Source organism: Muntiacus reevesi, chromosome 13, assembly GCF_963930625.1.
Source record: "Muntiacus reevesi chromosome 13, mMunRee1.1, whole genome shotgun sequence".
Taxonomy (NCBI): Eukaryota; Metazoa; Chordata; class Mammalia; order Artiodactyla; family Cervidae; genus Muntiacus; species Muntiacus reevesi.
This window is the reverse complement of record NC_089261.1, coordinates 10,935,831-10,961,869: the sequence shown is the minus strand read 5'-3', so window position 1 is coordinate 10,961,869 and position 26,039 is coordinate 10,935,831. Positions and strand designations below refer to the sequence as shown.

The following is a 26,039-nucleotide window of genomic DNA, read 5'->3' as shown; positions in this document are numbered from 1 at the left end:
AGATTCGAAATTGGATATTTTTAAGAAACACTTTAAAAAGACACAGTTAAACAGTTCCTACCAGTCTGAGAAGTATAAAATGATGGGGGAAAAGATACCACACTCACACTAATATCAAGAAAGTTGGGAGTGGTTCCATTAATACCAGACAACATGGACTTCCAGACAGGAATATTATTAGAGATAAAGACCCTCCGTGATAATAAAAGGTCAATTTGTCATGAACATTTAATAGTCCTAAACACACATACATCCAATAACTGAGCTTCAAACTAGATGAAGCTAAAATCAACAGAAATAAAAAGATAAATCCACAATCATAACTGGAGAATTCAACTCTCTATTTGGAAAATAACCCAAAGGACTTCCCTGGTGGTCCAGTGGCTAAGATTCCGTGCTCCAGAGATGCAAGGGGCTCAGGGTCAATCCCTAGTCAGGGAACTAGATGCCACATGCCACAACTAAGATGGCAAATAAATAAATTTTTTAAAAAGGGTGTGGACTCCTTTGGTGATGATGAAAATGTTCTGAACTGGACAGAGACAATGACTACACAACTTCTACGAAATGTACTAAATACCATTGAACTGTATACTTTAAAGTGGCTAATTTTATGTTATGTGATTTTCACCTGGGCTTTTAAAAAAATGAAGGTATGTATATTACATGCATGCCTATATATTATAGAAGATGGGTGGGTAAAATACACACCGAACTGTTAACAAGTTATCCCTGGAGCAGGGAAGAAGGAAGGACTTTCACTTCTGTACCTTCCTCTATTTTTGTTTTTACAATAAGTATGTATCTTCTCTGACACAAGAACTTTTACAAAGTAACAGTATCAGACACATAATGACATTAGAAAGATCTCTAGAAAAGAGACAAGAAAAAAAAAAACAAGGCCTGAGGCCACACTGTGGCAAGTGTGTGGTTCTAGAAAGAAGACTAGGACCCCAGACATACCCCCAAAAATGGGCTAGAGAGGGGGAAAAACAAAACAAAACACAGCCTTGTTCTGCTACTAAGTGTCCTAGGCAAGTGCTTTCTCCTTGGAGAATTTCAGTCTGTCACTCTGTAAAACAGGTGGGCTGAACCGCATAAGTCATTTTCCAACATTTTTAGGTCCTTATTTTTAAATTTTTGAAAAACCACAAAACCCCTTTTGCAATTGCAGCCTCCGATGGAAGCTCAATATATAAACAAAGTGAGCAGCTCCGATGGAAGAAGTGATGGGCAGAAAGCCCCAACCACAGGAGTGCGCGACATCCAAAGGCCCCTTCCACTCTAGAACTGTAGGAGTCTAAGAAAGACTGAATCGGCCCAGAACCACAGGGAAGGGAGTGGCCACTGGTCACGCCCAGTAGAACATTTGGAAGAAAAACTTTCATAGGCAGTAGAAGCAGAGAGAAGAGAAAGGGCAGAGCCGGGACAAAGCCCAAGCTGGTAACGAGGAAAGAAGCTGCTACCAGCAACACCATCAACAGCCCAGGACCACACAGCCCAGCGTCCCCCAGAGGCAGATGAGCTGTGACAGCCCTGGGCCCACGCCTCGGCCCGAGGTCAGGCAAACAGATAGCAGCTGGCTCCAGCCCGGTGCTCCCGCTGCACTAAGGGTGCAAACAGGATGTTTGGGGACAGATGACCACAAGGGGTCACAGGGAGCATGACCACCACCCCCAGGTGACCCTCCTCTTCTCCCCCAGCTTGCTTGTGGCGTCAGCACACCAGGCCAAAAACAAACAAAAAAAGACTTCTGGTGCAGCTCTCCAGATGGAGCAGGGGCGAGGATTCTTGGGACGTTCAAGACACGGCAGAAGAAACCACCTGAGGGGTTGAGACAGGGAGGAAGCAAGGCCACAGCTCTTGCAACAGCTCCCTGGGCCCCAGGATGTAGCTAAGCTGGCGCTCTGCCAGATGGTGAGAAAACCACACGTCCACTTGTAGGAACAGAGGACTTTCCAAGATGAGCAGCAGGTGACCAAGTGAGCCGGGGGGTAGGGGCACCAGATCGGGTCCCCGAAGCCCGAGGGTCGTTTTCCAGGTGCTGTGGCTGCTCCTCCTTCACACCCGCCCCAGAGGGGCCAGCCCGATTTGGCTGTCCTGCAGCTCAACCGTGCTGAGAACCCACCCGGGCCGGCCAGCAGGGCCGGGCGTCCACGGGACAAACGGTAAATCCGGAGGAAGCCAAGTGCAGGCTGTGTGGGACAAGCCCATTTCCACTCGAAGAAGAAGAGGAACATCCCTGGAAACAGAGAGCAAGGAAGAAGCCTCGCCAGGACTCTCTGAGCCACTCCACACCCCAAATGAGGGGGGACCCGGGGCTGATCCAACATAGCAACTGCCCCTAAAAGTGTAGAAAGGCAGGCAGGGGGCAGTCCAGGAACTAAGCCCACTCCACTGACAAAAGCCAGTTTCCAGCCCAGAAGCTCTCCTGTTCTACTGCTCCTAGGACCCATCCTGGGAGGCCTTGGAGATGCTACTGAGCACCCTTCATGGCCTGCCTTGGCCAGTGTAAGGCCCGCAAGTTCTGGGAGGAGCCCAGGGCTGGCCTCAGAGCGGCTCTCAAATTTTTGCCTCACACGAGCAATCAAACAAACCAAGCCACCAAACCACCCCCTCCCCACCGCTTTCTCCTCAAAGCCACCAAAGAGGCTCGGGGAAGCGAGACGTCACATGACCAAAACCCAACCTAACGCCACCAGTCACCAGCACTAGGACTGACCATGTCATTTGCAGAGACCCAAACGTGCGTCAGTCACCCCATGGGGCCACGAACGGTCCTCCAATCACACTGCCGAGGGAGCCAACAGAACTCAGGGTGCCTCCTCCAGGCCCTGGCTGAATGGCTGTCCAGGGCTCTGAATGCCACCTCCAAGGCCACAGCGGACACAGGTAGCAGGCAGCAGGCTGTGAAAGCAGGTGGGAAAGTGACAGAGAAAGCCAAACCCCGTCCTGCCCCTGCAACCCATGACTAGATTATTCCAGGGATGAAAAAGAATCATCATTACCATTTACTGAGCACTTTACCGCATTTCAGGGAATGCACCTGTTTCACAGATGAGGGGACTGATGCTCGGGGTGTCAGGTGACCTGTCCAGGTCATGTAGTTGGCAAGTGGCAGCAGGGATATACAGCGGGGACACGAGGGGCTGATGGGGGACCCTGTGTTCTGCCCCGGGGCTCCGGGTGGCCTCCCCACCTGCTTGAAACCCAGAGGGCTTCGTGCTCAGATTCTCTAGCAGAGGCAGTGTTTTGATGGAGGATCAGCATCTTGGTGGGGGTCTACAGTTCAAACCTATTTCATCATCGACCACCGTTAAATACTTAATAGGGTGGGGCTTCCCTGGCGGTCCAGTGGTTAAGGAAGGTTTCGCCTTCCAGGGCAGGCAGCGTGGGTTCAACCCCTGGTCGGAGAGCTCAGATCCCACATGCTTCATGGCCAAAGGACCAAAACATAAAACAGAAGCGATATTGTAACAAATTCAATGAAAATTTTTAAAATGGCTCACATAACAACAACAAAAAACTTAGGAAAAAAACAACTTATTAGGCAACCACAGAGAGAACCGAGCCACATTTGGAGGTTAGGGACGCTTGAACGGCAGGTGAGATCCCTGTCTTCAAGGGGCTTACAGGGCAGAGGGGGAAACACAAGGGGAAAAGCCCAATGGACACAGATCTGTGAAGTTACAGGCAAGTGGGAGGGTCAAGAAGTTGGCTAGTTTCAACTGGAAAGGAAAAAAAAAAAACTTCCCTAAAAAAGTGCCTGCAACTGAGACCTTAAAGAGGGAGAAAGGAGATGGACAGGTCAGGGGGTTATTTTCTGCCACATGGACAAGGGTCCAGACCCCAGGCAGAGCTAAATGCTTGGAGTGGTGAGAAATCAAATCTAAGTCACAGAATGGAGTTCAAGAAATCCCCTAGATTTGGCAACTGCGTGTTTGCCATAAATGGAGGGCAGGAAGACAGCATTTTTAGGGACTTCCCTGGTGGTCGAGTGATTAAGAATCTGCCTGCCAATGTAGGGGACATGGGTTTGATCCCTGGTCTAGGGAAGATCCCACATGCCGTGGGGCAACTGAGCCCGCGGGCTGCAGCTACTGAAGCGTGCATGGTAGAGCCCGTGCTCTGCAACGAGAGAAGCCACCACAGCTAGAGAAAGATCGAGAACAGCAACAAAAACTCAGGGCAGCCAGAAATAAATAAATACATTTTTTTTTAAAAGAGAGAGCATTTTCAGAACTTTTCAAAGCAGGCCTGCTGCAGGCAACAGAGAGAGCCGCTTGTGAGAGCCGGAGCCGTCGAGTTCAACCCAGCAGTGCCACGTAGGACGGGCGTCCAGTGTCACCAACTCTTGAGTTTCCAAAAGAAAAAAAATAGCCTATGGATTTTGAGGTGCCATCTCCTGATACTTTCAACGCTGGTATCTAATTCTGAATGTGTTTAAATACTATGAAGGCCGAGTGACACAGGTCTGCAGGCCACATGCAACCTGTGACTTTCCATCCCTGGCTTCAGGCTTCCAGCATTGAAAGATCAAAAAGAGAACTGGCTGGGGCACTCGAAGATCTAAGATCAAGCTCTCGCAACATTATCTGTGGTGACACTTGGGAGTGTCCCCTTCCTCTGTGCCCCGGGCTGTAGTTTAGCTTCCTCATTTGTAAAATGGGGAAACCACCGCTTACCCCAAAGGGCTTCTGTCAGAATCATCAATGATGATGAAGCACATAAACATGTTTTCTAAACTGTAAAATGTTGCAGAAACAGTTTAACACAGGCCAAGAGAAGGGAGGGGACAAAAACAGAGCAGACAATAGACTGAGGCGGCGAAGAGAGAGTGAGAAGGAAATGAGTTGGATCTTTGCTGGCGTGCAGACCGGAAGAATCTGAACAATAGAATCCACGTCAGGAATGGAAATATAAATTTAGGCATCACCAGCATTCAAGTGATAAAACAAGTCACTCAAGTAGATAAACTGACCTGGATACCTAGGAGAGAAACAGGAGGCCCAGAAAAAGCCTTCACAAAAATGCACTGGTGTTCCCCCAAAAAGGGATCAGAGAAGGAGGTGGGGAAGGAGGCTGGGGGGCCACGGAGGATGGTTCTTCGGAGAATGGGGGATCTTCAGAGAAGCAGAATTTAAGGAAGGGAGGGGGAAATATGGATGCTACAGAGTGGGACACACTCTTACCCAAAGAGCAAAACGTGGAAGAATGGCCCAGGCTGCACTGCAAACAGGACAGAGAGGAAACTAAAGAAGTCAGGAGGGGCATTTCTCTTGAGGTCCGGTGGTTAAGACTGCTTTCCAACGCAGCGGGTATGGGTTTGATCTCTGGTTGGGGAACTGAGGTCCCACATGCCACAGGGTGTGTTCAAGAAAAAAAGTTAGGAAGGACAAACGGTGTGTGGGGGGGTGGCAGGTGGAGAAACCAGAGGGAAAGTGGATCCGGGTGGATCTATGGATAGGTCACATCCAGGCATGTCGACACTGATGGGAGATGCCGGGGCGGCGGGGAGGTACCCAGGGAGTCATAGGAGGTGTCGAGGTGGGAAAAGGGGGGTACAATGAATAACAGACCGATGTCCCGGAGGGTCTGTCGGCTGTGTGCTGAGCACTCCCACGCCCACATCACTTGGCTTCCCAACAACCCGAGAGGCAGCTTCAGGCTCAGTTTACAGCCCACGTGCTCTAACAGGGTCTTGCTGTTGTTGCAAAAGGCGTCCATTCAGCAAGGCACCCGGACTCGCATCCAGGGGAGAGTCCGGCCAGCCAAGGATCCCTGCACTGAAGGGAGAGGAGATCCCCGGAGGCCTCCACCCACCTTGCTCATGCTCACCCCAGGCTCCAATCTCTTCCCAATCGGCCTCCTCGAATGTGTGACTCGCTCTCCCCAATGAGAGAACAGAACAGAACATGAATGTTTCTGCCAAGCGCGTTCTGAATAAGCTGCATTCCATTTCATTAAAACAATTACCTGAGTCCCAGCCAAGAATTACATAAAGCTTCCTTCCAGCACCACCCCTCCCCATCCCCCCCACCCCGCCCATAAAAAACACGTCATTCTGCTCCTCGAACAGGCGGTCAGGTTGGACATGCAGCTCTGAGACCTCCCTAGGACGACCCCGTGATCAGGACCCGACGGCCAGCCTCAGAGTCCTTGCATGGGGACGGAGAGACAGACGTGAGGCTCAGAGAAGACCCTCGTGTGAGGCCCTCACCTAAGGAGGGCTGACGGGCTGCTAAATGCTTCTAGTGGGCACCAGGGGCCCTCTAAGCCAAGGGGGCCACCGGTGTGGGAATTTGGCCGTTTCTCCCACAGAGATGGAGGGCCCGGTGGACAGGTTTTGGAGTCGGCAGAAACCAAGACAGGAGGGACCTGGGAGTGGGGATACCAGGAGTGGGAGCCTCAAGTCTGGAGAACCGAATGGCCAAGCGGGGCTGCAAGCAAGAGCCTGGGGCCACTCTGGCCTCCGCTGCCCACAGGCTAGTGGTGTTCCTTTGGCCACAGACTTCTCGTGATGTGAAGCGAAAGGCATGTCATCCCTTCCCCCCAGGCTCCAGCTGCCCAGAGGCGGCTCTCTGCATCCCACCCAGGCCACCCCTTCCCAACTCCCGCCGGAGCCCGGCATCTTGCTTGCCTGGACCGTGGTCCGGTTCACATCGCGACATTCAGAATAGCCCCAGAGGCTCCCTCCACACCAGCGATGCTCGTTGTCTCTGCCGGGCCCTGTCCTCTTTCCTGCAAGGGTCAGTGTGTGCCCCCGTCCCTGGCGGCATCACCAGTCACTCCCATGCCAGGCCCGCCTGGCTCCTGTCTCTACCCACCCGGTCTTTCCACCACCTGCGTCAGAGTTACGGGAGGTCAAGAGTCACTCGGCTCAATCACAGATAGACAACTGATGCCCATCCCTGATGGAATGACTCCAAGCCCGCTGTGGAAAAGCAAGGTTTTCTCACCTTTTTTTTTTCTCCCCCAACTTTTTATCATGCAAATGTCTAAACATACAGAGAAACTGAAAGACCCCTGCAGTGAGCGCCCACATACACTCTACCTAGATTCAGTCACGGTTGATGTTCTGCCATTTTTTTGTACACACATGCACAAGTTTCCCCTCTTTTCCTCTTTACAGATACACACAGTATATACACATCCTCCCTACGTTTTCTACTACATCATTTAAAACTGAGCTGCAGACACGGTGATACTTCACTCCCAAATACTTTCGCCTGCACCTAACAATAACAATGTTCTCCCGTAAAACCACAATACCACAATCACAGGAGAAATAAGCATTAAGAGGCCATCTTTGAGGGGAAACTTGGCCACTGGGGCTCTGCTGGGCCTGGCCAACCACACGCTCTGCCTGCCTCTGGCCCAGCACCCACGGCCTCCCCTGAGCCCCACTGGTTAGGCCATCAGTCCGTTAACTGGGAGACTTCTCTGGTCGAGAATGGACGCTTGAGGCCAGATGCAAGGCTCCTAACAGGACCTGAAAAGGCCAAATCGACCTGGGAGGCCATCTCCAGGCCTATCCCAGGTCAGGAGATGATCTCTGGACACTTTTTTATTTTACTTCATTATTTTTATTTTGGTCACACTGTGAGGCATGCAGGTTCTTAGTTCCCTGGCCAGGAATAGAACCTGTGCCCCTGCAGTGGAAGCTTGGAGTCCCACTCACTGGACCATCAGGAAAAGTCCCCCGGCCACCACTTTTAAGCTGCCGGTTTGTCAAGATTTCTGGGAAAATTCAGCTTCCTAATGCTTTCTCTTTCTCTCTCCCTCTCACAGGACGTCCTCAGTTCTCCACCTGAAGGGTTTCTGAGGACTTCTTCCTCTGGCCATGGGCTGGCTCCAAGTGGGAGCCGGGCGCAAACCCCTGAACAAAGACAGGAGAGTGTACGGAGTTGGGGGGCACGGAGGGCTTCCGACTCCAACCCCAAAGGGCAGGAGAGGAGCGCGGAGCCCGCGCCGGTTCTCAGCACTAGCTGTGCCCTAAGCTCACAGCTCTGTCTTGAGGCTAACCAGTGAGTGGACAGGCAACCAGTGGACAGATAGAAGGGAGGTCCTCCGCCGGGCAGGAGACCCTGCCAAAAGTGCCTGGCATCCTGTCCTCAGCACGGCATCCTCGAGAAAGAACCAACGAGAGGGGAGAGGCCGCAGAGAACAGGAAAGGACGGCCTGAGACTGAACAGAAAACGAGGGGACACCCCTGGCAGTCCAGCGGTTAAGACTCCACACCTCTACTGCAGGGGACACGGGTTCAACTCCTGAACTAAGATTCCCGCGAGCCATGTGGTGATGGCCAAGACAAAAGAGAAAAGAGACTGGGGATATGGGAAGGGCGGAAAAGATTTTTAGCATCCTAGAAACAGAAAGCTATCAAACCAACAAGCAAACCAGATCCAATCCAGTGTCAAGAACAGACGTGGAAAATGGGTCACAAGATTTAAATCCCAGCCCTGCCACTCGTGAGTTAAAGAACTTGGGCAAGTGGGCTCACCCTATCTGTGCCTCCATTTCATCATCTGTAAAATGGGTGGTAGTAATAGTAACAGAAACTGCGCCTCATAGAGCCAACACAATTCAAAGAGACCACGCGGGTAAGGTGCCCAGCCCAGGGCTCGCACACAGTAAGTGCTCAATAAACATTACGGAAAGGGTTCTGCAAACACCGTAAAAAGCGAAAGCGTTCTACAGACAGCTGTGATCACGAATGAAGGCACTGAGACCAGGACAACCCAGGGGAGGGCTGGGATGAGAATGAAGTGGAAGGGAGTTTTTCCAGGCTCTGCCCTGGGAATGAGAGAAAGGCCTCAGGGAAGCTTTGGGAAGTCAGTCCCCTCAGGCATGAGGATCCTGGGATGCTCCCTCGGGGGGACTCAAACCCACAGTGGCAGGGCTCTGGCCCGCAGCAGCCCGAACCCCTCCCCACCACACTCTGGCTGCCCAGCGGAAAGGGCACCTGCTGAAGAACCAGACCCACCAGGGTCTGAGTGTCCACGCCACACCTCACTAGCGCACATCCTAGGAGGAGATCTGGGGCTGACGCAGGGCCCCCAAGGAGCACACCATCACCCCACGGGCCACCCCTGCCACAGGCCCAGCAGCTGGGTCCCCTTGACCCTGCCCTAACACACAGAGGCACCACAGATGGGCAAGCCCAAAGTCCAGACTTTCCATGGAAACAGAGAGGCTCCGTAGCCTGGAATGCCCCAGGCAATTCCCCTGCTCCCCAGTACTCCCCCCCGCCAAGGACAATGAGGCACTGTGTTCCAGAGGGTCAAGACTGCTGAGAAGCTGCAAGGAGACAGGTCCAGATCCCAGAGGCAACTGGGCATTGCCAACAGCTGGCTGCTCCCCCTGCGAGGGATGGGAACGGCAAAGCTATCGAGGCCTGAACCAGCCTACCCACTGCGACTGGACGATGGCCCCAAGGGCAGAAGTTTAAAAGGTACCTAGCAATTACTCAGCAGGCAGCATGGCTCATTCCCCTGGTTGATTACCAAACACTCACTAACTCATTATCCACCCCACCCCACCCCCCACTCCGTGGGGCTCAGCCGTAAAGAATCTTCCTGCAGTGCAGGAGAGGGCAGTTCGATCCCTGGGTGGGGAAGATCCCCTGGAGGCGGGCATGGCCTGGAGAATCCCCATGGACAGAGCAGCCTGGTGGACTGTGGTCCATGGAGCTGGAAAGAGTCGGACGTGACTGAGCACGCACACACGCATGTACTGCCTTATTATGAAGATGACCAGGTCTGGAAGTGGATCGACCTGGGTTACAATCCCAACGTCCCCACTGAACTTTCCTGACTCAGATTTCTGCATCCGTCAAGCGGAGATTAAACACCTCCCTCCCGAAATCGCTGTGATGATACCAAGGAGTGCTGAGTAGGATGCCTGGCTCCTATCAAATGCACGTGATCACTGTTAGCCCCCAGCTGTGGTCACGGTTCCCATCCCCCCACCCCCAGGCGCACTAAAAAACGTGGAGGGGAGGGCAGAACAGGACCAGAGTGCCTCTCCGTGTTGTGAGAACTCTGTCCAGGAAACTCCAGCCAGAACTGGAACACAGAGAACTCCCAGCCAAACCAGCATCTAAACAGTAATGAGGAAAGCCACCAGCAACCACCCTGGAGCACAAAGCAGACAGAACACCCAGGGAAGGGCCGGACTCTCTGCGTGTACTTACGGTTTTCTGCCCAAAGAGCTATAACTTTGTAACTTATTAAACAACACACGGTGAGTTTGTCACTAACAGCTACAAGGAGGGGAGGGCGCCCCAGTTTTTTTTCTTTTAGACCAAAAAATAAACAACAAAGTCACAGCACAGACTCTGACCCCTCTAGACTTGCCACAGGTCAGACTCTTCTGTTTAAGGGACCAAGAGGCTCACAGCTGACAGCACTCTCAGGAGAAAAATAAAAACAAGAGGCTCGGCCTCTGGGTCCAGCCTAACTATAGGAAAACAGCTGACGGGCAGGGTGCTGAGCAGCCATCCAGACAGCTGATGGGGGTTGAGAGCAGAGGCGAATTCCTCTCTCCTCCTGCACGCCCCATTCCGCCCACCCCAGGCCCGGGTCGGTCAGCCAGGCGTGGCTGGCCCCCTGGGAGCTTAGGCCAAGGAAGCCAGGCAGCCCAGATTCAGACAACTGAGGAGCCTGTGGGGGGAGGCAGGAGAAGTAGTTACAGGTGGCAGCCATCACCTCTCTGAGACCCCCTCGTCACGAAGAAAGGCCTCGTGGTGCACAGAGCTGCAGATGTAGGAGCAAGTGACTGAGTTTCCAGTCATGATGTTGTCATCTTACGACTGTGCGACCTTGGGCCAGTGAATCAACCTCTCTCAGCCTCAGTTTTCTCCATTTGTGAAAGGCCAGCAGTACTGATAGCAGGGACCCTTAAGGGGCTCCTTGAAAAGAGCTGCTGTGAAGATAGGACAGTTGAGGTACGGGGAAATACTCCAGGAACAGCAAATCTAAATTTCTACAATCTGCTCTGCCAGGACACTTTCTTTCCTTTCAGAGACAACTCAGTTTCCTGGCCCTAAATGGAAGACTGTCAGAGGACAGGAATTCTGAGCTTCAACAGGGAACTCTACAAAGACTTTCTCAGTCCTTCAAACAGCACAGGGTCTGTCTGGAAGCAATGGAACCCACACCAGCATTTCAGAAACTGTGACTCTGCTTGTGAGTTCCCACAGGGAAAGCACTGAGACTTTCAGATCCTGATTCGAAAAATATCCCCCAGCCTCCTTTCAGTTCAGTTATTTTTATGCTAAAAAAAAAAAAAAAAAAATACCTGCCTGGAAGCCATGCCAACCTTGAGTGTGCTGGAAAAATGGGTGCCAAGCCTGACCCAAAGGCAGAACTATGCTTGGCAGCCATTGTACTCTGCAAAACAGGCAGGACTGCACACTCTCCTCAGCTCCAGGATCTTGGGGGTCAGGGGGTTGGGGAGGCACCCTGATCCCCAAAGGAAGCTGGGAAGCAGTCACGCCCCAATCCTCCTCCCTGTTCCCTTGGAAGTCCAGTGCCTACAAATAACCAGTCTTAATTTAGTGCCCTGTGCGGCTCAGGGGAGGCCCATCAGTCCTGTCTGATGAATCCACCCCTAAGAGCTTGAGACAGAGAAAGCATCAGTGGTCACACAAGCCACCCACAGATCATAGAGGGAGGACAAGGCTCCTACAGAGAAGAAACTTTCCTCCCCCTCCTCAACTCCCTGGCTCAGAGGCCTCCCAGCTTCAGGCGTGAAGGGGAGGGAGGGAAAGTGAATCCTCCCACTCCAGGGTTCACAGTGCTCAAGGCATTCCTAGAACCCTGGCACGAACGCCCCTGGGTTTAGCGTCTGGTTCCAGAAGATACTTTCTCCTGCCCAAACTCCAGATCAAGGCTGGACTGAAGAAAAATAGTTTGGGAGCTTCAGTCACATGAAAACAGTAAAACTCTGTTCTGGGCATCCTATCCTCCTTACCTGTGTGGCTTCCCACAAGGTACTACCAGCCTGGACAAGTTCAGAGATGGTCATACCTCGGGTGCCCACTTCCCACCTCATTCCCCTGGCAGACACCAGTCTGTCTCCCCAGCTTACGCTTCTAGGATGAGGCTGGTCCACTGAGCGGCCAGGGCAGGAAAATGGACCCAGGGCCTTAGTGGGGCAGAAAGGAGCCTTGTCTTTGTGGGGATGTGGTCATGGAGGCTCATCCCTAACCTGTCAATCTGACCTGTGAAATAAAAGGAGTAGACTCGGAGGGACTACCCCTGAGGTGCCGGATGTCCATCCGTGAAGTGGGGGTGGTCCTCCAGGGGCTGGAAGCAGGCCCCGGCTGCGCGATCAGGCAGCTGATCCCCAAATTGGGTGTTCCAACTGTGCGATGGGGGTGGGGGAGCCCTGTGTGAAGTGAGGGTCCCGCAGCGGGGGAGGTGGTCAGGTCCCGGCAGTGGGGGTCCGTCCCTGAGGCGGACCGGGCGGGTCCCTGACGAGCAAGCAGGTCCCTGAGGCTGAGCTGGAAGATGGGGGTGGATCCCCGAGGTCGGAGGGTCCGGAGGTGGGGCTGTCCTCGAGGCGAAGGGGTGGCGGCTGTGAGCACGGCGGCTGGCCTGGCCTGGGACTCAGGCCCAGCCCGGGATCCGGTCCTGCCGAGCCGGGGCCAGCCGGAACCGGAGCCGGGACCCGGGCCGCAGCGGGTGGGATTCAGCCCGCCGCTCGCGCTCTCGCTCGCGCCCGCCCCGGCCCGGGGCCCGGAGCCGCGCGCCCCTCGCTGCCTCCTCCCTCAGCCCCTCCAGTCACTCACCGAGGTCGTCCATGGCTGGGGGGCCACGGGCGCCGGGAGCCGGCTCGGCGTCGCGCTCGCTGCCCGTCCCGGGGCCGCTCCTGGCCGCCGCGCAACTTTTCCGCCGCGAGCCTCGGCCCGGAACGGAACGCGCCGCCGCCGCCGCGCGCGCCCGCGCCCGCCGTACGGCCCGCCCCCGCGAGAACGCGCGCCCCGCCCCCGCCGCGCGCTCCGCCCTTGGGCGCCCCCGCGAAGCTGCCGGTCCCGCCCCATGAGCACTCTGGCCACGCCCCCTCCGCCGACCCGCGAGAGCGCGCCCAGCCGGGGCGGCGGGCGGCGCAGGGCGGGGCGGCGGCGCCGCCTTGTGGCCAAGTCGGCAGGTGGGAGGCTCCCGGGTTTCGAGCCCTCTGTCAGTCTTTCGGTCCCGGGGTCGCATGCCTGACTGTCTGGCTAACATATCCATCCGCCTGTCTTGACGTCTCACAATCTCACCTCTGTCTGTCCGTCCATCGGTCACTCACTTATCACACCGCTGTCCCCTGGAGAGTCAGATTTGTCCGCCCGTCCGTCTACGTCCATCTGCCAGTAAGTTGCCACCCCACCAAAGAAGACCCTAAGTTAGTACCAGGTAAGGCTGATGCTGAAGCTGAAACTCCAATACTTTGGCCACCTCATGCGAAGAGTTGACTCATTGGAAAAGACCCTGATGCTGGGAGGGATTGGGGGCAGGAGGAGAAGGGGACGGCAGAGGATGAGATGGCTGGATGGCATCATCGACTAGATGGACATGAATTTGAGTAAACTCCGGGAGTTGGTGATGGACAGAGAGGCCTGGCGTGCTGAGATTCATGGGGTCGCACAGAGTCGGAGATGACTGAGCGACTGAACTGAACTGAACTGAAGGCTGGGGACGTTTGAAGGACCTTTCCTGGGGTCGCCCTCTGGATCCGGGGCAGTGCAATCTCTCAGCCCAGCCTTTGAGGCCAGATTCAATATTTTCAAGGTTTGTTGTTGTTTAGTCACTAAAGCTTATCTGACTCTTTGCGACCCCATGGACTATAGCTCGCCAGGCTCCTCTGCCCATAGAATTCTCCAGGCAAGAATACTGGAATGGGGCCATTTCCTTCTCCAGGGGAATCTTCCCGACTCAGGAATCAAACCCACTCTCTGGGGTCTTCTTCATTGGATTGTTGACTGCTGAACTACCCAGGGAAGCCCATTTTCAAGGTTATATATTCTTTAATCTTACACATATCCATCCTCCCTAGAAGGAGACTTTTCCAAAATTCTGGGCAGAGCAAAAAGGACCCCACCTTAGACCCTAAGGGAAAAAGTACAAGGAGGTTACACCCAGTGCTGGGCACGGTTTCCTGAAACACCCCACTGCCACCCCAGACCCCAGAGGGGCTTTGCTCTCTCAGACTCAGAAATCATGTGATAGCTCCACCTGCTGTATTTTTTTTCCCCCACCTGCCATTTATTGAGTCCCAGCTCTATCAATAGAATGAACAGGCTGTAAGCTGGGTGCTTCTGTGCTTTCTTGCATTTAATTCTGACCACAAACCTAGCAAATGACCACTAGTATCCCCTTTTTCAGTTGGTACAGTTAAGACCAGAGAGATTGAGTTACCAAGGTCACGGAGCTGATAACCGGGACTGAGATCTGAACCTGGGAAGACCTAACTAAGGCCTCTGCAGAACACCAGCTACTCTGCTGGGTGAAACTATTGTCCTTAGACCAATCCCACGGCATACATGTGTCCTGTTTCAAAGGTCTCAAACCCCCCCCCCTTTTTTTTTTAAGGTGGATCAACTATTTTTTTAATTTTTATTTATTTATTTGGCTGTGTTGGGTCTTAGTTGTGTCATGTGGGATCTTTCGTTGTGGCACTCAGGCTCTCTAGTTGGAGTGCACAGGCTTAGTTGTTCCCTGGCATGTGGGATCCTAGTTCCCCAACCAGGGATCAAACCCGAGTTCCTTGCATTGCAAGGTGGATTCTTGACCATTGAACCACTGGGGAAGTCCCTCAAACCTTTCTTTTCAAAGCAATACTCCCTGAAAAGAAAAACACCAATTAAGCTGGCAATTATGCCTTTGGTGAGTGAAGTTCTAAGGATGGGCTTCCCTGGTGGCTCAGTTGGGAAAAAAAATCTGTCTGCAATGCAAGAAGTGGGTTTGATCTATGGGTCAGGAAGATCCCCTGGAGAAGCAAATGACTACTCACTTCAGTATTCTTGCCTGGAGACTCCCATGGACAGAGGAGCCCAGCGGGCTACAGTCCATGGGGTTGCAAAGAGTCAGGCATGACTGAGTGACTAAGCACATCAACTGGAACGTTCTAAAGAGAACTGAGGCTTTGTGGTTCAGTGCTGTGACCTTGGACACTCAGTCCCTTACCTGGGATTTCCTCCCCTCAGGGACTCCCATCCCCGGGCCATCAGACTTGGTTAATTCAAACCAGGTTTTCTCATACTTCCTCAAGATGAACTGATGTTGCCTCTCCTCACTACCCAGACTGGGGTCCATATGGTATTGTTCTGGATTCCCATCGTAACTTAAAGGGAAACTTTAACCATATCCAGAGGCCTTGATGTCCTGCAAATAAGGAGGAGAGTGTCCTCAAATTCCTTGCATCAGAAACTCACTTGTGTGTGTGTGATCAGTCACTCAGTCATGCCCAACTGTTTGTGACTGCATGGAGCTTGCTAGGCTCCTCTGTCCATGGAATTTTCTAGAAAGAATACTGGAGCGGGTTGCATTTCCTCCTCCAGGGGATCTTCCTGACCCAGGGATCTTACCTGCATCTCTTGCTTCTCCTGCATTGCAGGCAGATTTCTTTACCACTGAGCCACCAAGGAAGGGAAACCCACTTAGGTGGCACCAACTTTAACTTTCAAATGAAACAGCACGTCTACAAAAGGAAAAGTCATGGCGTCTACATCACAAATCTGAAGAGAACCTTGCAGAAGCTTCTGTTGGCAGCTCATGCCATCGTTGTCATTGAAAACCCAGTGGACACCAGTGTCATTTCCTCTGAGAATACTGGCCTGTGGGCTGTGCTGAAGTTTGCTGCTATCACTGGAGTCGTTCCTACTGCTGGCCGCTTCTCTCTTGGAACCTTCACTAACCAGATCCAGGCAGCCTTCCAGGAGCCAAGGCTTCTGGTGGTTACTAATCACAGGGCTGACCACCAGCCTCTCACAGAAGTCTCTTCACCTGCCTTCCATTGATCTATGTGACACAGACTCTCCTCTGTGCTCTGGGCCCGGCCATCCCATGTGACAAGGGAGCTCACTCAGTGGGTCTGACGTGGTGGGTGCTCGCCCTAGAAGTTCTGCGCGTGCGTGATACCATCTCCTGGGAACACCCTGGAAGGTCATGCCCGATCTTTCCTTCTATGGAGATGCTGAAAGGGATTGAAAAGGAAGAGTGGGCAGCAGCTGAGAAGGCTGTGACCAAGGAGGCATTTCAGGGTGAATGGAGCGCTCCAACTCCTGAGCCCACCGATGCTCAACCTGAGGTGGTGGACTGGTCCGGAGGTGTGCAGGAGTGCTCTGGGCCTATTCTGCAGTTCCCCACTGAAGACTGGTCTGCAGCTCCCACCACTCAGGCCACTGAATGAGTAGGAACAACCACTGTGGTTGTTGAGGAACAACCACAACAGTCTTAAGCTGTTCTACAAACTTTTTTTATTTTTTTATTTTTGGCTGCACTGGGTCTTAGTTGCAGCACGCAGAATCTTTAGTTATGGCATGTAAATGCTTAGTTACAGCATGTAGGACCCAGTTCCCCAACCAGGGATCAAACACGGGACCCCTGCATTGGGAGCACAGAGTCTTAGTCACTGGACCACCAGGTGGGGGGTGGAGAAGTCTCCACAAACTCTTTAAGTGGAGATAGGTTGATGGAAAATAAGCAGTCGCTAAAAAAAAAAAAGAACTGACATTGACAGGACACTGATGGACAGCACTGCCAAAACTGAATTCAGGGTCCGCACGATGAGAAAAGAACCTCCAAGAAGGCAGATGCACCGTGGGACCACTCCATGACCGAGATTGCTGAGGACCCTCTAGTCCATGGAATGTCTGTCTCTTCGTGTATGTTGTTCTTTCCACGTTCATGGCTCTGGATGACTCTTCCTGTCCCAGCCCACAGGCCTCTCTGCTCAGCGATATAGGGTAGAGGTTAAGTACACAGCTCAGTGGACTAAGAAAGACCCAATTCCAGCTATCTTCCTTGATGGTGGTGAATCTCGGTCCATTTTGCTCTTTGCACCTGTTCCCTCCTCTGCAGAAAGTAGATAAATAATAGCTACCTGTCAGAGTCATCACAGGATCAAATTAAGATACTACACACGTACACCTCAGTCTATCCCTGGTCATCAACAAGCACTGTCTAACTCAGGCCTAGGTATGCCATGCTCAGTTGCTCAGTGGTGTCCAACTCTTCGTGATCCCATAGACTGTAGCCCACCGGGCTCCTATGTCCATAGGATTTTCCAGGCAAGAATACTGGACTGGGTTGCCATTTCCTACTCCAGGGAACTCAGGGTTTATCCCCTAGAAACAAATGCAATGTATGTAATTAAAAATTTTCTAGTAGCTGCATTGAAAAAGATCAAAAGAAACAGTTAAAATGAATCTTAGTATATTTTATCTAATCCGGTCTATCCTAAATGTTACCATTTCAACTTGTAATCAATATAAAAATATCAGTTAGGTAGCTAACCTTTTTTTTAGTAGAAAGTCTCTGAAATTGCGTTTGCATGTTACACTTACACATTTCATTTCCACTAGCCACAGTCATAGGACTCAAGAGCCTCATGTTGGCTAGTGGCTACCACCCTGGACGGCACAGATTTAAATGTTAGCTGGCATCATTATTTGGGGGAGTGGGGAGATTTCAACCTAAAAGCCATTTTCTCAGAAAACCATTCCTTGGCCTGGTAGACTATGTCAGGGCTCCTGTGATTATGACCTGTTTTTAGCACTCCTCATAATTGTACGGTTGACTTGGAAAACACTGGTATGAACTGCACAGGTCCACTAATAAGCAGGTGTGGTTTTTTTGTTTTTTTGTTTTTTTAATGGCTGCTTAGTTTGCAGGATCTTACTTCCCCGACCAGGGATTAAACCTGTGATCTGGGCAGTGAATGCCCCAAAGAATCCTAACCACTGGACTGCCAGGGAATTACAAAGCTATTACAAAGGATTTTTTGTAATAACAAAAAATTACAAAGGATTTTTTTTTTTCCAACAAATGTAGGTACTACAAGACCTGAGGTTAATTGAATTCGTGAATGCAGAACTGGAGACACGGGGCTGACTATGGCACTTAAGCATCTAAGGATTTTGGTATAGTGGGGCTCCAGGAACCAATCATAGATACGGAGGAACTGTAATGAAATACTTATGCACTTGCTTGCATCTGTCTCTCTCCTCCTAGATTCCAGGCTTCAGGAAGGCAAAGGCCAGGTTTGTCTCATTCACTGCTCTACCCAGTGCCTGGCACAGGGCACAGGCTACAGTAAGTGTGCAATAAAAATATGTTGTCTGAATAACATCTATTAATTGAATGAATTAAATTTACCACTGCACTAATTGATGTTGGGAATAAAGAGGGGATGTGTGTGTATGTTAGTCACTCAGTCATGTCCGACCCTTTGCGATCCCATGGACTGTAGCCCGCCAGGCTCCTCTGTCCATGGAATTTTCCAGGCAAGAATACTGGAGTGGGTTGCTATGCCTTCTTCATGGGGATCTTCCCGACCCAGGGATTGAAACTGCCTTTCCTGTGTCTCCTGCATTGGCAGACAGGTTCTTTACTGCTGTACCACCTGGGAAGCCCAGAAAGATCCCTGTGGTGATAGTTTAGTTGCTCAGTCGTGTCCGACTCCTGTGACCCCATAGACTGTACCCCGCCAGGCTCCTCTATCCATGGGATTCTCCAGGCAAGAATATTGGAGTGAGTTGCCATTTCTTTCTCCAGCGGATCTTCCCGACCCAGGAATCAAATCCAGGTATCCTGGATTGCAGGCAGATTCCCATAATTCCCCCCAAATTAATGACCAGTTGTAGATTCTTATAGGCCATTCTTTTTCACACATATTGAGAACATTTATTGCTTAGCATGTGGGAAACACCTCTCAAGTCATTTACATTATTATCTCATTTAATCCTTGCAAAGATCCAATGGGGGATTCTATGCCTGTTTTCCAGGCCAGGAAACTGAGGCTTATAAATGAAGCCACCTGCCCAAGGTCACACAGGTATGATGTGGCAAAGCCGGGATTCAAACCCAGGACCATCTGACTGCAGAGTCTAGGTCATGGCTCCTGAAGTGGGCTTGGGGATTGTGTCACACCCCTCAGCAAGTTTCAACTTCCCCAGAAGGCTTGGACACAGTGCCTTGAGAAGGCTCTGCTATTCCTGAATTTGGGGGAAGGCCACCCCCCAACTCCCCTGGAGCAGGAAGTGGCAACCCACTTCAGTATTCTTGCCTGGAGAATCCCATGGAGAGGGGAGCCTGGCAGACTATAGGGTCCACAGGGTTGCAAAGAGTCAGACACAACTGAAACAGCACACATACACCCCCCACTCACTGTCCTGCTTAAAACCTTGCTGACACCAAAATAAAGCCCAGTGACTCCCCGGGACCTCTGACCTCATTAGAGGACCCAGTGCAAGGTATCTTCTCCTCAACTCTCCTTTCTCAGCTCCAGTCACAGGGAATGACTTTCAATTCCCCCAAGAGGTCACATCCTCCTGGCTCCAGACCCCTGCTGATAACTTGATTGAAATGCATCCTGTCCTCTTTCTCCTGGTTAACTTCTCTCTTCCCTCATTTCACAGCTCAGCCACCCCCTCCTCCAGGAAACCTTCCCTGACCACCACGCAGGCTTGGATAATTGATCCTACAACACCCACCAAACTACATAACTCTATGTTGGGCACTACAGAGAGCCTTTCCCCTATATGATCTCATTTAACACCCACAAAATCTCTACAGCACTGGCATGTCAGAATGATCTGGAAAGCTTAAAAAAAAATTTTTTTTTTCCCCAGAAATAACACTCAGAAATTCTGATTGAAAAAAAAAAAAAGAAAGAAATTCTGATTGAGTTGACCCAGAATGCAGCCTGGGCACCAGGATTTGCTAAAAGTTCCCCAGATGAAATTTTAAATGCTCAGCCAGGGTGGAGACCTGCTGGCTTCTGAGAGAGACATGGCCTTTTTCAGCCAGGAAAGCTAAGGCACAGAGAACTTAAGTAAGCAACCTAAGGTCACGCAGCTAATGAATGGTGGAGCAAGGATTTTATATATATATATATATATATATATATATATTATTTGTTTATTTTTGGCTGTGCTGAGCGTTGTTGTGCAGGCTTTTTTCTACTTGTGGTGAGCCGGGGCTTCTCTCTGGTTGTAGTGTACTCATTGAGGTCGCTTCTTTTGTTGCGGAGCACAAGCTCTAGGGAGCGCAGGCTTCTGTAGTTGTGACACATGGGCTCAGTAGTTGTGGCTCTCAGGCTCTAGTGCACAAACTCAGTAGTTCTGGTGCCCGGGCTTAGTTGCTCTGCGGCATGTGGGATCTTCCCAGACCAGGGATCAAACCCAGATCAATCCGTGTCTCCTACATTGGCAGGCAGATTCTTTACCACTGAGCCACCATGGAAGCCCCGGAGCAAGGATTTGAACCCAGAAAGTCTGTTTTCAAAACTTCATGGAAAAAAAAAAAAATCGGTTGGTCTCAGTTCATTTCCCCAGCGATGAACTGGGAGCCAGCTCCCTTCTGAGACAGACGCTGAGGGCCCCTCGGGCATGGGATATTTTTAACCAAGAGAAGCCAGTGGTTCCTGCAGCCAGCCTGCAGTGACTTGAACACTGGGGAGATTGTTTCAGGGCTTATGGTCCCTCTTGCTGCTGAAATATGCCTGAGTCCAGCCTTCTGCCCCCTGAAGCCAGTGGGTCCAGGCTGGCCCAGGCGACAGGGGTGGAGGGGGTAGGGTGGGGGTTGGCTCCATCTGGAACTGATGTTTCCAAGCATATTTCCATACATGGTGGAAGGGGAGAGGGTCAGGATTACCTCACCCAACCCAGCCCCTTCTCCCTGCTTTCTGCCTGGAAAGGAGAACAAACAAGTGTTGGAACTGGATATGAATTCACCCTCCTCCTTCTTCCCCTCCCTAACCCAGAGGAGTCCTGTGAAAGCTGCAGAACATGTCCAAACACACACATCGAACATTCTCCAGATGCTCTCCTATGTGGCTTTGTGGGAGGATACATTGGTATAGTGTTAGGGGAACCCAACTTGGAGGCTCCTCTTAAAATGCAAAATGTGGGAACTGCCCTGGTGGTCCAGTGGTTAGGAATCTGCCTTCCAATGCAGGGGAGGAGGATTCCATCCCTTTTTGGGGAACTAAGATCCCACATTCTACGCAACACAAGGAGAAGCTCGCAGGCAGTGGCAGACCCAGCGCAGCAAAAAAAAAAAAAAAGAAGAACGAACTACTAAATAAGTTCTAAGAAAAATAAACAAATAAAATGCAAAATATGAATGGCTTTTGTGCAAGCAATCTCACCTACAGAATTTCCCCTAGAGATAGCTTACTGGGAGGCAGAATTCCCCCCAAAATACCCCCATGGGTTGGCAAAGATGTACATTCAAGGATGTTCATCACAGCATTGCTCATCATTGGAAAAAACTGGCAACCACCCAAATGTCCATCCATAGGGGACTGGTGAGCTGAAGTGGGATGTATCATATGGGGAGAGGGGAGCTATGTGCTGACATGGAAAATAGGTCCACCATCTATCAGTTTAGCAGAAAGAAAAAGAGGAAATAGTAGAACTGGATGTGGGGTTCCCCAGTGGCTCAATCTCCAAAGCAGAAGATGCAAGTTTGATCACTGGATCAGGAAGATCCCCTGGAGGAGGGCACAGCAACCCACACCAGTACTCTTGCCTGGAGAACCCCATGGACAGAGGAGTCTGGCGGGCTACAGTCCATGAGGTCACAAAGAGTTGGACACGACTGAAGCTACTGAGCACGCACACACGCACAGAACTGAATGTAGAGTATAATCCAGTGTTGGTTAGTAAGTAGGTTGACACATAAACAGAACAATTTGGAGGAATAATCTCACCTATCTGTGGCTGTTTCCTCTAATTCTGGAGGTAGAATTATGGTGATTGTTGACTGTCACTGTATACACACACACACACACAGATATATATAATATCTGGATTTGATATACCAACATGCAGTAATTTTATTACCAGATAAAAATTAGATAGTGAAACAGAAACTTATGTGAAAATCAAATGGATCCACTTGAAAATTTGTTCATTTTATGTTCTGTGAATTTTACTTCAGTTAAAAAAGAAAGTCATTGTTACTCAAACTACCCAAAGAAAAATTCCAGTAGAGCTGAGAGCAAAATATTACATGTATGTTCCATGAATTTTACCTTTAGATAAAACACACTGGGGATTTCCTAGTGGTCCAGTGGTTAACCCAAGAGATACTGGTTCTATCTCTGGTCTGGGAAGATTCCACATGCCTCAGGGCAACTAAGCCCGTGGGCCGCAACTACTGAGCCTGTGCTCTGGAGCCAGGAAGCTGCAGCCACTGAGCTGGAGCTGCAGCTCCATGGGCAGCAGCTCCTGCAGCCCTCACGCCCTGGAGCCTGCACTCCACAGCAAGAGAATCCATCGCAATAAGAAGTCTGCGCACACACCTAGAGGGTAGTCCCCACTCTCTGAAAGTAGAGAAAGTTTGAGTGCAGCAACGAAGATTGAGCATGACCGAAAATAAACAAATATTTTTAAGAAACCACTGTGTTGCTTTTCAGCATGTTTTGTTCATATTTTTGGTGCTTTTTCCATGCTTTTCTTTCTTGTAATTGCTTACAAATGAGTCATTACTTACTTGTTATTATGAATTCCAAGAAAATCACACACACACATACACACACACACACACAATCACGTGTTTGCTAGAGCATCATCTGACTTTCCAATCAACACAAAATTTGCTATGGAAGGGAGCATTCTTGTTTTGTCTCTTCCAGACCTGTTTTGACACCCAGGTTAGCCATCTTGGCACCCAACTAAGGTGAAAAGAAATGATTGGAGTGCATTTTCAGACCACACTATCAAGGATATTTTTAGCTCCTTGAAATTTCAGTCTTTGGGTAGCACATGTTGGCTCCTCTTGTAGTTCCCACATTTGGGATGCCCCTTTGGCAGCTATCACTGACCCTCTCTTTCCATCAATTCTGATACATTTGGGTCAATTAGGGACTCTTCTTCCCTTTCCTGGGACCACAGGGTATTCCTTGGTCTTACCAAACCTGCCCTGGGTTCCAGAGAAGTGACGTTAAATTTATTTTACTTAGCCATATTTTGATGACTGGTCAGAAAGTGGTTTAAAGGCATGGTTGTGGAAAGAAAAGGCCTTTTTAAGAACCAAACAATTCCTATGTCAAAGATCGTTCATTCCACAGATTACTGACTACACCGGGGAAAGTGTACGTTTACAACAGAGAGAGAGCAGTTACTGCTTACCTGGCATTTAAATTCAGCATTGATTAGAGTGGCAGGTGTAATACCAAGTTCCCAAGGCCATCTCTGAGGTCCTGCTGAATCAAATCAAGCTGTGGTCTTGGTTACAGGAAATAAGGGGAACACAATCAGTGACGCTGGAATGTGAGAGTTAGATAACTGTCTTGGACTAAAAAAAAAAAAAAAAATCAAAAAAAAAAAAAATCACTGTCATGAAGGAAAGAAAAAAGGCAGAGGGACTTGCTGAGGGTTTTTTTTTTTTTTTTTGCTATACAATAGGTCCTTGTTGATTATCCATTTTAAATACCGCTGTGACCTTCCCAGAGTCACTGCTATCCCTTCCCCCTCATTGCTGAGATTTTTAAGAACTGGAGATGGAAAATAACATGGAAATGAAAGCCACTCTGGAAGATAATTTGGCAGCTTCTAAAAAACTAAACATGCAACTGACTATATAACCCAGAGAATTTTGAAAAACATGCTCAGGGACTTCCCAGATGGTCCAGTGGATAAAAATTCGCCTGCCAAGGCAGGGGATTGGGGTTTGATCCCTGGTCCAGGAAGATTCCACAGGCTGCAGAGCAACTAAGCCTGAGAGCTGCAACTACTGAGTCTGTGTGCCCTGGAGCCTGTTCTTCACAAGAGAAGACACTGGAAATGAGCCGGCCGCACAACACAGCAAAGAGCAGCCTCCGCTTCCCAAAACCAGGGAAAGCCCCTAGTGCAGCAACAAAGACCCGTAACAGCCCAAAACCAACAAAACAGACTTTTGCTCACACAAAAGCTTGTACGGGAATACTCTTAGCAGCTTTATTTGTGACAGCAAAATACTGGCAACAACCCAGTGTCCTTCCACAGGTGAATGGTTGAACAAATCCTGGTACTTCCATTAATGGAAAACTATTCAGCAAGGGAAAAGAATGCACCAGTGATACATGCAACAACCCGGATGGACCGCAAGAACATATTTTTTATTAAAAAAAAAAGTCAGTCTCAAAAAAAATCACATACTGTAGATTCTGTTTATATGAAATTCTAAAAAATGAAAACTAATCTATAGTGACAGAAGCAGGAGGGGGCTAGTGGAGAGAGATACTGGGGAGGGATGGATAACCAAGGAACACCAGGAAACTTTGGGGAGTCGTGGATATGTTTGCCAGCTGGTTTGCATAAATGGTTTCATGGGTGGACCTGTTTTCAAAACTCATCAAATTGTATACTTTAAATACATGCAGTTTATTGACTATCAATTATCCCTAAATAGTGCTGCTTGTAAAGAAGAAAAAAGAAATAGCAAGATGATTTATGTGAGAATTAAGTGAAATAAAGCATATTAAGCACTTTGTATGGAGTCTGGGATATGAAGTCAGCGCTTCACGTGGAGTCTGACACACAGTAAGTGCTCAATAGTTGTTGCTGTTGGATCTTGGCTGGTCTCCTGGATGACTCCTCACATGTCCCTGTTTATTTTCTTTATAACATTGAAATAATCTGTAATTATTTAGATCATAAGTTTATTTGTGGTCTGTCTCAAGACTCTGAGCACTCTGGAGCAGAGATGGATCTGATGACACCCGGGCGTTCACCACCACCCCCATCCCTCCCCTCCCCTCTCCCACCCGCCTGGTGTTGCTCTGCTGCTTTGAACCAGTGGATTCTCGCCCACTGTCTCCCTGCTTAGAAGTGGCATCCTTTTTGCTAGAGGTCAGAGGAATGATTCATAAGTGGCGGCCTAAGCAGGTCAAGGATCTGGCATGCCAGGGGTAGGACTCCTGAGGTCTTCTGTCCATAGACACGCCTGGCTTCCTAAGAGGACAAAACTAGAGGTAGCCACTATAGTAGAAACCAGCATCTTATTAAGAGTCAGGAGATTTGGTTCCAAGACCAGCTCTGTCCCGGACTCCATAGTGGGACCTGAACAAGTCTATTGTGCCCATTCCCCTCCTCTTCGGTTTTTTTTTGTTTTTTGTTTGTTTGTTTTTCTTCTTTAAATACATGTATTTATTTGACTGCACCGATCAGTGTTAGTCGTTCAGTCGTGCACGACTCTTTGCGACCCCATGGACTACAACCCACCAGGCTCCTCTGTCCATGAGATTTTCCAGGCAAGGATATTGGAGTGGGTTGCCATTTCTTTCTCCAGAGCATCTTCCCAAACCAGGGATAGAACCCAGGTCTCCTGCACTGCAGGCAGATCCTTTACCGACTGAGCTACAAAGGAAGCCCGAACTGGGAGTATGGAGTCTTAACCGCTGGAGCACCTCCTGGTCCTTTTAAAAGAAAACATGAAAAATTTTCAGACCTCCGTCTGCTTCTGCGCATCCGTGACCCTTTTAAGAGTCACGGTGATAGGAGCCGAATTGGTCATTTGGCAACTGTGAGCTCCCAGGGGATAACCACAATATTACAACCCAAATCATGTGTGGTCCTGTGGGAAACCTCCAGGCTGGACTTCCAGGTGTGACAAGGTGCATGCGTGCTCAGTCATGTCCAACTCTTTGCAACCCTTGTGGGCTTTTAGCCCGACAGGCTCCACTGTCCATGGGTTTTTCCAGGCAAGAATACTGGAGTTAGACACGTACCCCTAAATCACGGTAACTAGAAATAGATGAGAAAACGCCGCAACAGAAGCCAGCAAACTTCGTGAAGCATGCTTTACCTCGAAGAGACGTAAACTCTCCTTAAAACCCACCTA

General features: G+C 50.3%; 1 protein-coding gene and 1 pseudogene across 2 annotated transcripts in view; one reads left to right on the top strand and one right to left on the bottom strand.

The window, feature by feature from the left end:
- Positions 1-12,951, bottom strand: part of PXN (paxillin) — a 43,470-nt gene extending 30,519 nt beyond the window's left edge. For both annotated transcript variants that reach the window (XM_065903670.1, XM_065903671.1), the window contains exon 1: positions 12,797-12,951. In XM_065903670.1, coding sequence (XP_065759742.1) covers positions 12,797-12,809 — 13 coding nt within the window. In that variant the 5' untranslated portion in view covers positions 12,810-12,951. The remainder of the gene's footprint in view (positions 1-12,796) is intronic.
- A 95-nt stretch (positions 12,952-13,046) lies between these two features.
- LOC136145461 (small ribosomal subunit protein uS2-like) lies at positions 13,047-16,398 on the top strand (annotated as a pseudogene).
- The last annotated feature ends 9,641 nt before the right edge of the window (positions 16,399-26,039 follow it).